Genomic DNA, 16,151 nt, shown 5'->3' with positions numbered 1-16,151 from the left:
TCTAGGTTTGGTTTCTTTTTTATTTAATAAAAACTTTAAAGCTGCATGATCTAAAAAGACAATTATTTTACTACCTAACAAATAAGAAGAAAATTTCTCTGAGGCAAAAATAATAGCAAGCAATTCATTTTCGGTTGTTGAGTAGTTTACATGTGCTCCTCCTAATGTTTTGCTTGCATAGTAGATGGCAACTGGCTTCTTGTCAATTCTTTGTCCTAAAATAGCTCCCACTGCACTGTCAAAGGCGTCACACATAATCTCAAAAGGCCTACTCCAATCTGGAGCTTGTAAAATTGGTGCTTGAATTAAAGCCTCTTTAATCTGCAAGAAGGATGCTTTAGCATTTTCATCAAAAACAAACAATGTATCTTAAGAAAGTAAATTAGTTAAGGGTTTAGAAATTTTAGCAAAATCTTTAATAAATCTTCTATAGAAGCCAGCATGCCCTAGAAATCCCCTAAGTTTCTTTAGGGTTGTGGGCAGAGGAGGTTCTTGATAACCTCGACCTTGGCCCTGTCCACCCTTAGCCCATCCTTGCTGATATGGTGCCCTAGGACAATTCCCTCCTCCACCATGAAGTGGGACTTCTCCCGACTTAGAACCAGATTGTTCTGTACACATATCTGCAACACCTTGGTTAAATTAGATAGACAACTATCAAATGATGAACCAAAGACTGAAAAATCATCCATAAAAATTTCTAAGCAATCGCCTACTAAATCGGAAAACATAGCAGTCATACATCTTTGAAAAGTAGCTGGTGCATTGCATAACCCAAAAGGCATCCTTTTAAATGCAAAAGTACCTACTAGACATGTAAATGTTGTTTTCTCTTGATCACTTTTGTTAATTTCAATTTGGTTCTATCCTGAATATCCATCTAGAAAATAATAAAAGTTTTGACCTGAAAGTCTTTCAAGAATCTGATCAATGAATGGTAATGGATAATGATCTTTCTTTGTCACGGAGTTAATCTTCCTATAATCTATGCATACTCTCCAACTAGAAGCTACTCGAGTTTGAACTTCATTACCATTCTCATCCTTCGTCACTGTTATTCCTGTTTTCTTAGGTACTACATGAATAGGACTTACCCATGGGCTATCTGAAATGGCATAAATGAAATCAGCTTTTAGCCATTTCATAATTTCTTTCTTAACAACCTCCAACACGTGCGGGTTGAGTCGCCTTTGAGGTTGTCTCGTTGCTTTAGAATTTTCTTCTAAGAAAATTCTATGCCCACAAATGTTTGGACTAATGCCCTTAATATCATCAATTGTCCATCCTATAGCAGATTTGTTAGTAGATAAAACACCTAAAATCTCTAATTCTTGTTCAGATGATAACAATAATGATATAATTACGGGAAAAGAATTACATGGTCCTAAATAAGCATATTTGAATGACGAAGGTAAAGGCTTAAGCTCAATTTCAGAATGTAATGAAATATTTGTTGGCATGGAAGATTGTTCATTCAAACATTCATTAGATTCACAAGAAAATAAATCATAAGAGCACGAATCAAAATCAAAATTGTCTTCTTCTATCAACCCTAGAAAACAAACATCCTCGCTTGTGTCTTTTGGGTATTTCATTAATTTTGAGACAGATAGTTCAATTTTTTCATCTCCTACTTTGAGTTCCACAGCACCCTTATCCCAATCCATTGTGGCTTTTGTCGTAGCTAGGAATGGTCTACCTAGAATAATAGGAGCATGACTCAAATTTCCTGTTATTTTCATATCTGCAACTATGAAATCAACAGGGAATTTACAGTTCTCTACTTTCACAATAACATCTTCTAATTTTCCATAAGGTTGCCTAATTGATCCAGCGGCTAATTGTAATTCAAGAAAAATAGGTTCCAATTCACCAAATTTAAATTTATCATACAAAACTTTAGGCATTATGTTAGCACTAGCACCTGAATCAAGAAGTGATTTTCTAAAAACCATTCCTCCTATTTCACATTTAATGAGAGGAGCCCCTGGATCTCTTCTTTTTCAAGGAATATCATTCAATAAAATTGAACTAATATTTTCAGAAAGTTGTACCCTTTTCTGCTTCCTAGAAGGGGTACATAATTCCTTCACATATTTTTCATATGAAGGAATATTTTGTATTGGCTCAGTAAGTGGAATAGTTATGGTTGCATTTTTAAATATTTCAAGCAAATGAGAATTTTCTTGTTTTTGCTTGGTTATATTTAATGCACTAGGAAATGGAATGGGTGGTCTATAATCGACTGGATTAGGGTCTGCCATTCTTGGATGCCTTTCCTCATCCTGGCAACCCTTATCTCGTTGATCATTTTCCATCTCTCCATTTTCTTTATCTCTAGCTTCATGCAATCCTAAACCCTTTTCATGAGAATCCAACAAAACCTTTCCACTTCTAAGTTTTGAAACTGCATGCACTTGCTCATCATTATTATTTTCATTCATATCTTCTTGACAACTAAGTAAAAAATTATTTGAAAAACCAGTGCATGATGCAGCATTATTATTTTCTATAATACAATATTCATTCATATTTTCGGAAGATACAAAGCATGATGATTCTAAATTCCTATCTACACACAACATTATATTCTTGGGATTAATATTAAGCTGGGTAGGGAGTTGACCTGGATGGCTTTCTCTTATAAGGACTTCTTCTGATTTACCTTTCATTTTGAGAGCAGGTTGTTGTGCTTAAATGCCTTGTCCTCGCTTGAGCATTTCAATTTCTTTTTTGTGTTCTTCTAAGGTCTGCATCAACATCTTCCTTTCTTCATGCATGTTCTTTCTCTCTTCCTGCATTTCCCAGATAAAATCCATTAAATTTGAGTTAGTGTTGTCGTTATTATTGTTAGGATGAGAATAAAAAGGCTTACAAAAATTTTAAAATTTTTGCGGATATTGCTGCAGAGCAAATTGCTTTGATGCGAAGTTGTTGTTTCCTCCTTTGCTCCAATTTTGATTAGGTCTTGCATTCCATTGGGTATGTCTTGCATCTTGTCTTCCAAATGCATTAACATGTTCAACCATAGGACAAGACTCATCAGAATGTTCTTCACTAGAACAAAAACAACAAGGGGTGTTAGTAGAATTATTACCATTATATGTATTCGCCTTTCCTTTAGTTTCCTGCAAAAAAGATTTAAAATTATTGCTCATATCTTCTATTGTTTTACCAATATTGCTCATGTCTCTTTCCAACTTATCCATTCTGATCTCTGGCTCAATTGCTTTGACGTCAATGATTCCTCCACACTTTGGACCTGCATTTCGGTTAGTGTACGAAAAACTTTGACGATATGTCCAATCTTCCACTAACTTTTCCATAAGTTTCATGGATTCATCAACATTAGTGTCAAGGAACATTACTCCACTAGATATATCCACTAGATGCCGTTCCTGATCATTCAATCCACCATAAAAAATTTGAACTAATTCATGAGATGGAATTCCATGATGTGGGCACTTCCTAGTAAGTGACATAAATCTCTCCCATGCTTCTCCAAGAGTGTCAGTTCCTTGATAAAAATCTCTTATAGCTTTCCTAATTGAAATGGTCTTTCTATAAGAATAGAATTTATTTAAAAAGCTAGATTGCATCTCACTCCAAGATTGAAATTCTTGACCCTATCTTTCAGAGCAAATTGAAATAGCCTGAGTTTGAGAATTTCCTGAGGAACACCTGTATAACTATAAGCAGAACATATCTGGTTATACTCTTCTAAAAACTCATAAGGCTCCTCATTGAATTGTTCATAAAACGTAGGTAATTGATTTATCATATTTGGGTCAATTCTAAAATTAACATTTTCAGGTAAAGGAGCAGAAATTTTAGTGTAAGTTTCACTCTCTGCAGGATCAGAAAATTCTCTCAATCTCATTCTTCTAACTCCTTGTTCAGCTCTAAAATTTTGGTTTTCCTCCATTCTCTCACAAATGTGTTGATTTTCCCCTTCGGAGCCCACACAAATGTAATCAAGGCTAGGACTTCTACTGATTGTCTCAAGGTTAACTAGATAGGGTTTTAAGGACCTCCTACCGTTCGTGCAATGTCAAAACACACAAATAATCAAGACAATTAGCTTAGTTAAACAAGAAAAATCAAATATAAGATAGAGAGAAATGGTAATTTTTGCAATTTTTAAATATGCGTTTAAAATTCACAAAATAATTGCAAAATTCAATTCAATTCAAGAACTTATAAAAAAAAATTGATGATCACTCCAAAAAGAATTTTTAAAATTCAAACCGTGCCTCCCCGGCAACGACGCCAATTGATAAGCCTAAAAATGTATGTAAAGATGTCATTGATTTTGGATTTAGACATACAATAAAATTTATAATTTCCCTTAATCACTAAATATGGAATATAGAGCAAGTAAGGGGTCGAAACACAGGGGGGCAACAAATGAGAATTTTTTTCCATTTCAATGAATTAATTCAAAGATGAATAAAATTTTCAATTAATAATCTTAATTATGCTTAATAATATTCTTTAATTAATCAAAATTAAGTAAGACTTAATTTTGATTTTAAATAATTCGGTCATAAAATTCAAGATAGGAATATTTTAATTTTAAGATCAGAATAATTCAGATGATTAATTTCCCAATTATTATAAAATTTTAAAACAATTTTTATGAATTAAAAATTGGGAATTAAATAATCAAGAAATGGATTTTTAAATTAGACTTCAAGATGGATGAATTTTCAATTCAGATTTTATTTTTAGGTTTTTTATATATTGAATTAAATTCCTAAACAATAAAAATTGAAATCTAGAGAGAGAAACTAGACAAATTAACCTAGAGAGAGAAAGTGAAGATTTTGGGGAAAAGATGAAATTCGACTCTAAATTAAAATTCTAATGAAGCAGAAATGTTTTAAATTGATGTATAATTAAGGATCAAAACCAGATCTTAAATCAGAATAAAAAAAAAGTACTAATTTCATTCAAAACAAACTTCTTGGGCATGTACATTTTGCCCATGCCTCGGCGTTTTAGAATCGTTCAAAAAGATGGTTGAAATACAAATCAGAAACTTACAATTTTGAGTGCAGAAGCAAGATCTGTCGACTTCAAGAACCCCTCCTGTGTCCTTCCTGGCCAATTGCTTGGGGAGAGAATCCAAAAATGATTTTCGCCCTTTTCCAGACCTCTATTTAAAGATCCAATCGTCTATATTGTAGAGGAGGGAAAGACAAACGTGCCCTCAAAATTTCAGCCCAATCCGACGTCTAGATCTCAAGACATCGGTTTTTTACTGCAACTTAATGTAGGCCATTGGATCATTTTATTAAGCCAAAAAAATCAATTTTTATGATTGGCTGACGCATTCCTCATCGTTTTCCGCTTTCTCGGATCATGCTCTGACACGTAGTTGTCCGCGCCCGCCGGCCCAATCATTGAAAAAGTCATTGGCCTCTTTGAATGTCTATAAAGAAGCCACGTCGCCCTGTGTAATAAAAAAACAAAAAAAAACAAAACAGCCGCAATATTTGAATATTTTTCAACGCATGTGTGTTGGATATAGCCGCAATTTTTGACTGGTTTTTCAATAAAAAGAAGTGCAGTGAGCTTACCGGTGCCATTTTCTTTTTAAAAAATTGTGGCACCGTTTTCTTTAAAAAAACGCGGCGTTGATTTCCGCGTGCATTTTAATGCGTGTGGTGAATCGACGCCGCATAAATAATAATAAAAAATTGCACGTGCTTGTCGGTTGCCGCGTGTGTTAAATGCACGCAGCAACTCGACGACGCATGCACGCGCTGCGCGCGTGCATGTCGGTGGGTGTATTTAAAAAAAAATCTCTCTCTCTCCTTATTATTTGACAATAATCATCCAATCATTCGCCCGAATTTTGGGCGAATGACGTGGATGCCCTTTAGTATATATAAAAATGCCCAATAAATTATATATATATTACTTAAATATATAAAAATCATTTCTTGGCTCTATAGAGATCGAAAAATTACATAAAAATATGGAAAAAATCCAGAAAAATTTAAATAGCCCTTACCAACCTTTAGCCAAATATTTAAGGCCCTGAAAAAAATATTTATTCACTGAAATGAGGTTAAAATTCCATGAAAACATGATAAAATTCAGAAATAATAGTAAAATGAAAGTGTAAGTTATTTATCTTTATTTTAATATGATAACATGCAAATATAGTCATTAAAACACATAAATATAATGTAAATTTCATTAATTAATCATGTTAATTTGCAAGTTATCATATATCATATTACAAGATAGGTTCTATCAGCAAAACTGGTTACATGATTTCATTAAAACAGGGGTGAATCCATATTCTTGCGGAGATGCGAACAGAGTTAGTTAGGGGGAGTAAAAAAGAGACAGGGATAGAAAACAGAGAAATTGGGAGACTAAATAAGAGACATCATTAGAAGAGAGGAGAGAGGAGGAGAGGAGAGATGGATAGGGAGAATGAAGTAGAAACATTCAACGAGGTTGATCAAAACTTAACTATATTTTATGAGCCAAACTTAGAAAGAACAATAATGGTAAACATGTGTCTACCAATATTAAATGAAATCTTCACTATAAAAGAAATAAATGAAAGGAGAACTGAAAAATGAAAAATGGTCTCCTTAGAAAGAAACCCTTGCAAGTTCTCCAAACCAGATGAGTTCTTACTCATCTGCTACAATTGTAAATTTCTCCTAATCAAGTGTGAGAGGGAGTTGTCCTTTGTCCCATAAGCCGACGAGTATCTGAATCATAACTCAAGAAGTTATATGGTATGATTCAAAATCATGATTTTTCCATCTAAGATGCGAGACAAGGATAAAAAATTGTCCCAAGGCATCGTAATGTTCCACCCCGAACCATTGAGAACCTTAATGGGGCCTTTAGTTGAACCAATTTTGGAACAACCAACTAGTCAAGTTTTAATAGTTGACTCTGTCAACAAGGCTGATGCTGTTGACCAAAGAATCCTGTAACATTTTATATATTTTTACTTAATGTGCATAATGAATAAAATAAAATAAACACATGGGCTTAGTGATAGTCCATCTAAGCCAACTCTTAAGCAGGGTTGGACACAACCAGGTACTGAGGTACTGTTTCATATGATGTAGATATTTTTTTGTACATGTTTCTCTTTATGTCATAAATATTATCATTTCATTCATTCATTATATATCCATGTAATTCATTATATATCTAATTCTATTTTTTATCACTTCAATTCTTAAACTTGTATTATATGTCACATACAATGTATTTATTAATTAATACACGAGGAGAATGAATAAATTAATTTGGGGAAAATAACTGTTGATTGGACATTAAATTTTGGATAATCATCATTATTATATTCATATTGTAATTAAGATCTTGTTACTTCTCAAGTTCACGTAACCCACACAAGCTAATTTATATTCTTTTCTTTGTATCAAATATAAAAAGATCTTCTAAAAGCACGCCTTACTCATTTCTGGATTTATAAATTAATAAGATTTTGTTAACACCGTTATAGAAAATATATTTTATAACGGTGTTATAATTTTTTGTGCAAATTTGTTTAAATTACTGTAACATGGACAATGAAAGAATATGCATTATCTTAATTGTTTTCGTATGTTTGAGTTGTTGTTTTACTCACGATTTACTTGACCTGTTTAATTTCATCAATAATTCGTTTTTATATTTTAAATAAATATATTATATATTCTGGAATTGTTTTATGTTTATAATTATAAAATTCAGCTAACTCATTATACACGATATCATACATCCTTCATTGCATCGAAATTATTCTCTAAACGTTATATTCCCAAAATATTACACAATTTCACTTATTACAAGTGCAACTGAATAACTATGTCCTTAATTATCATAATGAAGGACAAGTTCTTTCACCAGGTAATAAATAATAGGAAATGCAGGTGATTCGCTCTGTCATTTCTATTTAGGATTGAACCAAATCGGAAGATAAAATAATAGTTGAATTCCTACCCAAAAAGCAATAAATTAAAATACTTATCATAAGTAAACAAAAACTAATAGATCTTCTTGCGATTAGAACACTGTGAAGGGACTGATAGCCATATTTTTTGTTTCTCCAGAAAAAAAATTATTTACCACAGAAACAATACATAAGAAAATAACGGAAAAATAAGAATTTAACAAAAAGCATCAGAGGGAAAATTTTGATAGTTTGGGCCTCATTGAGTAAGAATCAAAGTGATCTGTTTAATCATAATAAAGTGATCCATTTATTATAATTTCGCACTTAACATTCAGCTTTTCAATATCCCAGTTATTTGTATTCCCAAATTAATGGCATTGAAGTAATGAAAAGAGCAGCACTGTATCTCTATGAGGCCTAATTGAAATCCACTGAAATTTCCTGAATTGGAAGGCCATCATCAAAGCATATTTCATGAACAGCTTTCCAGAAAGTTGACCCCAGAAATTCAGCTAAAGAAGACTTTAAGTAATAATATAAGCAAGAGCTAGAGCGATCTTTTAAAGATAATGACTCAAACATGTTTGAGGAATAAATGGTCTCGGAGATTTAGTCAGTGGGTGGATTGAGAATTGAGGTTATCCTTAAATCATTTCTTTTTTGAAGAAAAAGAGGGAAGATCAAACCGAGAACGATGATCAACCCCATTCCCGAAATAATCATTGTTCTTACAGAAGACTTTAAGTAATAATATAAGCAAGAGCTAGAGCGATCTTTAAAAGATAATGACTCAAACATGTTTGAGAAATAAATGGTCTCGGAGATTTTGGCAGTGGGTGGATTGAGAATTGAGGTTATCCTTAAATCATTTCTTTTTTGAAGAAAAAGAGGGAAGATCAACCCGAGAACAATGATCAACCCCATTCCCAAAATAATCATTGTTCTTACAGAAGACTTTAAGTAATAAAATAAGCAAGAGCTAGAGCGATCTTTTAAAGATAATGACTCAAACATGTTTGAGGAATAAATGGTCTCGGAGATTTTGTCAGTGGGTGATCAACCAGAATTTATTCTTTAACGTTTGAATGAAGGAAAAGATTTCTGTGATGGACAAGGCAGGAAAAAAGTAAAACAGAGCGAGTTGCAAACTTAGGAAGAACAGGCGGGAAAAAACTTCTAATTTTATCGACAAGGAAAACAGCGCAAACTCTGTTTCTATCATGCACAATGTACGTAAACGCTGAAATTTTAGTTGGCTGTTTTCATTTTGGGCAGATCAAGAATCAAATTTAGTTAAGAAAAAGAGGGAAGATCAACCTAGAACAGATATCAACCCGGTTTACGTAATAATCATTTGAAGTAGTAGGATTCTGTAGGAACTCCAGAAACTTCACCAATTTCAGCCACTTATTTATTTTTACTTTCAAGAAAATAAAAATAAATTATGTTTATGTTTAAGAAAATATAACCATTTGTTTTAAAAAAAAACAATGATCAACCCGATTTCCATAATAATCATTCGAATTCCTAGGATTCAGTAGGATTTCCAGAAACTTCGCCGATTACAATTAGGAACATGACAGAAAAAGTTTATAACTCAACGAACAATCAAACAGCGCAAATCGTGTTTATAGTTAACTTAATAATCGTCTGATCTGTGAAAAAGAGTTGATCCTCGATTCAATAGTCGATGAGATGGCCCAGTAGAATAACTATGTTCGAACATCGTTCAGCGATTATAGCCCACTAAAAAAGAGCGAGTCGCAATTTTCAAAAAGAAAAAGAAAAAGAGTGAGTCGCAATTTTCAAAAAGAAAAAGAAAAAGAATGAGTCGCACAATTAGGAAGAACATGCTTGAAAAAAACAATCCGATTAAGGTGATAAGCAAGCGGCGCAAATCTGTTTCTATCATACATCTAATCTGCACACAATCTTTGACCCTTGATTCAAAACCAGATGTAATGATCCAGTAGAATAACTACAGACGATCATCGTTCACTAAACCAGCGAGAACAGCACAATTAGGCCGAAAATGCCAGAAAAAGTTTAGAATACAATGGACATAGTGACAAACAAACAGCGCAAACTCCGTTTCTAATCAATCTAAACTCATCTGATCGGTAAACAAGCGCTGATCCACGATTCAATAACACATGTCAAGACACAGAGGAAAATCAAAGAGCAGATACTAAATGAGCTTGAAGGGAAGAGGCCAAGGAGTGGACCTGGGGACCTCGAGCTTGTCTTTGATTCTCTCGATCTTCTTCTTCATCTTGGGGCGGGCATTGCCGAACGACCCTTTGAAGCGCTTCCCCCGCTTCGTCTTCTTGTCGCCGCGGCCGCACAAATCGAAAGAAATTGCGGAATCGGGGGAAGAAGAGGAAGAATCGACAGGGCGAGAACTCACCAAACCGGACATTGAATCAGAGAACGAAGATAGTGCGGAGAAGCTCTGCAATTGGTGATTTTGTCGGCCTGCGAGGTGCCCTAATCGCAGCGCCACCCATCTCATCGCCATGTCCACCGCAGACTGCGAGAGAGTTTGAGAGAGATGGAGAGAGTTAGAGAGCGAGTTTGAAGAGATAGAGAGAGAGAGAGGGAGAGTTTGAGAGAGAAACTGAGAAACAGTTTTTTTAGAGACTGAAAGAGAGTTTTTGAGAGAGAAACTGAGAAACAGTTTTTTTAGAGACTGAAAGAGAGTTTTTGAGAGAGAAAGAGAGGGTTTTGAGAGAGAAAGAGAGTTTTTAAGAGAGAAAGAGAGGGATACAGAGAGAGTTTGAGAGAGAAAGAGAGGGTTTGAGAGAGAAAGAAGAGTTTTTTAAAGAGAAACAGAGGGATGCAGAGAGAGTTTGAGAGAGAAAGGGAGAGTTTTTGAGAGATAGAGAGGGATACACAGAGTTTGAGAGAGAAAAGGAGAGTTTTTTAGAGAGAAAGAGAGGGATACAGAGAGAGTTTGGGAGAGAAAGAGAGAGTTTTTTAGAGAGAAAGAGAGGGATACAGAGAGAGTTTGGGAGAGACAGAGAGTTTTTTAGAGAGAAAGAGAGGGATACAGAGAGAGTTTGAGAGAGAAAGAGAGGGATACAGAGAGAGTTTGAGAGAGAAAGAGAGCTTTTTAGAGTAAAAGAGAGAGATACAGAGTAGAGACTTTGAGAGAGAAAGAGAGTTTTTTAGAGAGAGAGAGATATAGAGAGGGTTTGAGACAGAAAGAGAAAGTAGGGATCGGGGATTCGGACAGATCGTTCGAATGTTCAATCGGACCAGGCATTCAAACAATCGAATCCGAACACCGATCTGTCAATTTCAGACCCGATCCAAACCCGATCTGGGCATCGGGTTCGGATAGGATTGTTCAATCAAACCGGCAGTTTGGATCGAATGTTTGACTTCGCTCTGATTCGAATGCGTTGTTCAAATCGGATTGTTTAGAATGACTAAATCCATACTCGGTGTTCGTTTCCTGCCTGAGGTGCCGAGTCGTCGTCTCGACGATAGTGGAGAAAAGAGGAACAAGGAGAAAGAGCGAGAGTCTCCAGAGGGGGGGAGAGAGAGAGAGAGAGAGCGAGAGGAAGACAGAGAGAGAGAGAGAGGGAGAGAGAGACAGAGGAAGAGAGAAAGAGAGATACTCCGGACTCACGGCCAGCTCTTGCAATCCGATTCGAATACTGGGTTAGTCTGCTTCTTTTTTGTTCATTCTGCAGTTTTCATTCCGTGTTTTTTTCATTCTTCTACTTCCTATTCTTTGTTTTCTTCTTCTTTAACTTCATATGCTTCTTCTTCTTCTTCAGTCATTTCATATTTTTCAACTTGTTCTATTGAAGCAAAATTTGGGCTGCCAATAGCACTCCCCTAGGGAGCAAAATTTGTTCCTTTGAAGAAAGCCAAAAGAATTCTCTGGTAGGTATTCTTTTGGAAGGGGAATACTACGTTGATTTTATTCTCGTTTATTGACTCATTCGACCAAGTTTGTAAAGAGAAACACAATTCTGATAGTTCATATTTGAACTTTTTTGGATTTCCTGAGTGTTATAGCTTCTTCTAGCTTTTAATTTCTTCTTCTACCTCTTCTAGCTCTTCTACCTCTTCTAGTCTCTTCATCTGCTTCTACTGGCTACTTCTTCTGGCTCTTTCTTCTTCCTCCTCTTCTTCATCTAGCTCCTTCTTCCTCATCTTCTTCCTCTTCTAACTCCATCATCTTCTTCTTCTAGCTCCTTCTTCCTTTATTTCTTCCTCTTCTAGATCCTTCTTCCTCTTTTAGCTTCTTCTTCCTCTCCTAGCTACTTCATACTTATCTTCTTCTTCCAGCTTTTTCTTCTTCTTTCTTCTTCTTTTTCCACTTCTTCGCCAGCCGCGGCCAATTCCCAGTGAGCCCCTGGCCATTTGTTTAAACTTGTTCGAACAGTTTGAACGAATGGCCGATCGAACACGAATGAACCAAATAGTTCATTCAAAAATTTTATTCAAACACGAACATAGCTTCGTAGCGACCCGTGGAGAATGTCTCTCAAGCCTCAATCTGACCATAACTTGTTCACTCTCTCAAAGTTTAATAGACCGTCGTCCTAAATCAGCAACTGCCTTATATTTCTTATCAGTAATGAAATGTGATAATGCATGTAATGATGCATGTTCCTATTGTTTAATGCAAATGCAAGGTCTTACTTCGAAGTGCCAGTATGATTACCCACATGAATGAGATCTAGCGACTACGAAGTACTTGACCATAGTCCATTTAGAACAATGCCCAACTAGAATGGTTCACCGTCAGGCGAACAGTGAACTCGACCTCTTGAATGTTGAGATTCTACAAAGCAGGATAACAGCCAATGGTGGAGTCTAATATGTGTTGCGTTTTATAGGCCTTGATATGGATGGAAAAATCAAAATATTCTGTTGCAGAAGAGTTGAACATACGACATCATCAAAACCATGAAATGAAGTACCTTTGCATGGATCACATCCATGATTTATTGGATCTCAGAGTGAGACGAGTCGAGATGCTCAAGTGTGCAGCCTCTAGACGTATCCACGCGATCATTAGCATGTCGAATCTTCTCCATCTCGTTGACGAACCCCGTTCTACCTCCACCATCGTCGTTACGTGGTTCCCATTGCATGGGGCATGGAGAGGGGTGTTGGGAGAGGGGAGAAGAAGGGGAAGGCCCTGAATAATTCTGGCCTGGAACCTAATCGTCCTCGGTTACCGCTATGTATAGTCCCTCATCCACTTGACCCTCCTAGGATGACTTAAGGTATGGTCAACAGTCAAACCCTAATCGGTCATTCGAGTTAGTACTAATGTATTCGGAAATCATTGGAGAAATCTTTTTTGATATTTCATTGCCATGGCCAAGGACTTCATCACATCGTCTTCCTTGAGCTATCATCTCTTATACCTTATGAAAATATATGTGGTCGGCAAGCCAATCACACATTCCGCATCTCGTTCCATGTTCATTAATACAACATATTCGTTATAGTGCATGTGTGATGCGTATAATGAAGTCCGTGAACACATAATCGGACTTAGTGAATTATGATGAGATCGTAATACGGAGATCACTAGTCTTTAAGCATGTGTTCTAAACACTCCTATTCGAAGTTTACGCGAGAAGGACATCGAAGTATTCGGATAGAATAACACTATCTAGCCTCACTCATATGATGAGTATGGCCGTTCCCGTAGACATTAGTGTGGAGACACTAAGGATAGATAGTGGGTGCTCTTTAATGGAAAGAGTTCACTGAATTGATCCGTACAAATCCCTGAATGGTATTATACCAAACTGTCAATCAGGTCGATTCACGTCACAATTGTGTAAGTGGTCCTTAGGCCTTGAGACACCAAAGACGTCTCATGGACGGACAGTTCTACTTTGACTATGACCAACGAGTCTCTAATCATGGGATTTTAAACGGTCTTAGTTCGGGTGCATCAAAAAGTTCACAAAGACGATCGAGTGGTCAGGATGGGATCGTCCACCCTCAGTATAAGAGATGACAGCTCAAGGAAAATGATGCGATGAAGTCCTTGACCAAGGTAGTGAAATATCAGAGAAGAGTTCTCCGAGGATTTCTGAATGCATCAGTACTAACTCGGATGACCGATTAGGGTTTCACAGTTGACCATACCCTAAGTCGTTCAAGGAGTGTCAAGTGGACGAGGGACTATACATACACACTAACCAATGATGAACATGTTCCATGAGTGAGTCGATATACACTCCTTTGTATCTTCTAGGACACGAGGTGTAGCTTGGCATCCCACGTGTCGGAGACTCAACCTATTGATTGGGTTAAATCGATCCGATATTAATGAATCTATATGATGATATAGTTAATTAATTTGGAAGACCAATCAAGGTTATTGGGCTGCTAGAGTTGTTAACTAGACTGATACATGGGCCTAGAGGGTCACATGCAAATGGTCTTTTGGACGTCGGAAGATATACTTACGTTTTGGTGGTTTTTATGAAAAATACCCACTAAGTATAATCAGGGGAAGGCCATGAACGAAATTCACCCAGGCAAAAATTGTTCAGGGGCCTTTCCACTTCTTCTTCGCTCTCCCCACAGCCCTCTCCATGCCAATGCGATCGGAATGGCGTAACAACGACGGTGGAGGTAGAACGGGGCATGTCAAGGAGGAGGAGATTCGGCGTGCCGAGGATCACTTGGATACGTCTAGAGGCTGCACACGTGAGCAGCTCAACTCATCTCATACCGGGATCCAAGAATCATGGATGCAATCTGTGTAAAGGTACTCGTTTCAATGGTTTTGTTGATGATGTTCGATTCTTTCATGTCTTCTGCTGTGAATCATTTCCATTTGTTCATCCAGATCTAGTCCTCTAGAAGCCAACAGCCGGGGCGTGTGCGTGCGGGCTGTTACGCGGCGCACCTGCGAGTGGAACACGGGCACGGGGCCACGCAAATGTGCGTGTGCAGACTGCGGCGTGGTCGGCAGGTCGGTGGGGTTGCAAGCACGGGCACTGATGGCGACGGCGGCAATGGCGTCGACGACGGCAATAGTGGTGGCGGCGACGGATGCGGTGGTGGCGGCAGCGAGGGCGACGGTTACGATGGCAAAGGATTGAGAGTGGCAATATGACTCCAGGAAATGGCCTAGAACAGACAATTCTTGAAGATCTTGTAAGAAACCCGTTCAAGAAAACCAGTTCTTGATGGATTTCAAGAACTTGATATGGAGAGGAAATTGGTCATCGACGATGCGGTCCACGGAGTGATCTTGACACAGGATGGCAAAGGCGGCGATGTAGCCTCCGCGTTCTCCACTCGTTGCAAGATTTGAAACTTCTCTCTACTCTCTCTAAGAACACTATTCATTGAAAAGAAACTTCTAAATTTTCAGATTGACAACCTAGCTTCTTTGGGCATGTCATCCCCTATATAGGGAGGAGGGGTTGCCAAGTAGCCGACAATAGGAGGAGAAACCATCACGAGACTACGTCCCCCTTGACGAACATTACAACGATGAAAGAAAATTAACGGACGAGGCCCAAACATAATGGCCCAATCTGATTGTTTGATGAAATTAAAATAGAATGAAATACCATATGGCACTTACGAGCGAATTTAAGCTGAATATTTAAAGCCGGGATTGCGAACATCAGCACGAGCTGCTTGGTGCGGTTGAACTCGTCTCGTGTTGGTGTCGTCGTGATGGCCCCCCATCACTGCCTGTGACTGGCTTGGGCGTTGTTGTGCCTGGTCGGCTCTAGCTGGCCTAGTAAAATCCAATCTTATATATATCTTATATATATATATATATATCTTTTATATATAATATTTATATCTTATATATATTATTCCCTGCAAATAGCATAAATAAAAATCTAAATAGAACATTAGAATTAACAATGTCTTAAATATATTTTATTAAGAAATTCTTAAGTATATTAAAAATGCATAAAATGGACATTAAAATGCATTTTTTATCACTTGCGCTATTTAGTGCATGAAATGCAAAATTCGTATAAAATTGAAGACAATACACACGAAATGATCCCAAAATGACTTTAAAATGTGTATAATTAGATGCCACATTTGGTCTATCACCTAACTCGTTAAATATATTTGAACTATGATTTGTCTATGATTAGAAGTGGATAAATAAGGCCTATTTGACATTAAACATTACCAAGTTTCTCTCTCATATAAATGTAATTGACTATATAGATAATTATAATGCATA

At 36.7% G+C, this 16,151-nt stretch overlaps 1 protein-coding gene and 1 long non-coding RNA gene across 3 annotated transcripts; one reads left to right on the top strand and one right to left on the bottom strand.

Annotated features, from left to right (window-relative positions):
• Positions 1-9,933: 9,933 nt before the first annotated feature.
• LOC144716585 (30S ribosomal protein S31) lies at positions 9,934-10,588 on the bottom strand. Its single transcript, XM_078591747.1, has one exon. The coding sequence runs from the start codon at positions 10,455-10,457 to the stop codon at positions 10,128-10,130; it is 330 nt and encodes a 109-aa protein (XP_078447873.1). The 5' UTR covers positions 10,458-10,588; the 3' UTR covers positions 9,934-10,127.
• A 787-nt stretch (positions 10,589-11,375) lies between these two features.
• Positions 11,376-15,316, top strand: LOC144714965 (uncharacterized). Of its 2 annotated transcripts, none has more exons than XR_013584495.1 (3): positions 11,376-11,605; positions 12,796-14,696; positions 14,778-15,316. It is a non-coding gene; the product is annotated as an uncharacterized LOC144714965 (long non-coding RNA). The 2 variants fall into 2 exon arrangements; XR_013584497.1 differs by having other exon boundaries at positions 11,384-11,605; positions 14,479-14,696.
• Positions 15,317-16,151: the final 835 nt, after the last annotated feature.

Source organism: Wolffia australiana, chromosome 2, assembly GCF_029677425.1.
Source record: "Wolffia australiana isolate 7733 chromosome 2, ASM2967742v1".
Lineage (NCBI taxonomy): Eukaryota > Viridiplantae > Streptophyta > Magnoliopsida > Alismatales > Araceae > Wolffia > Wolffia australiana.
This window is presented reverse-complemented; position numbering and strand designations above follow the sequence as displayed.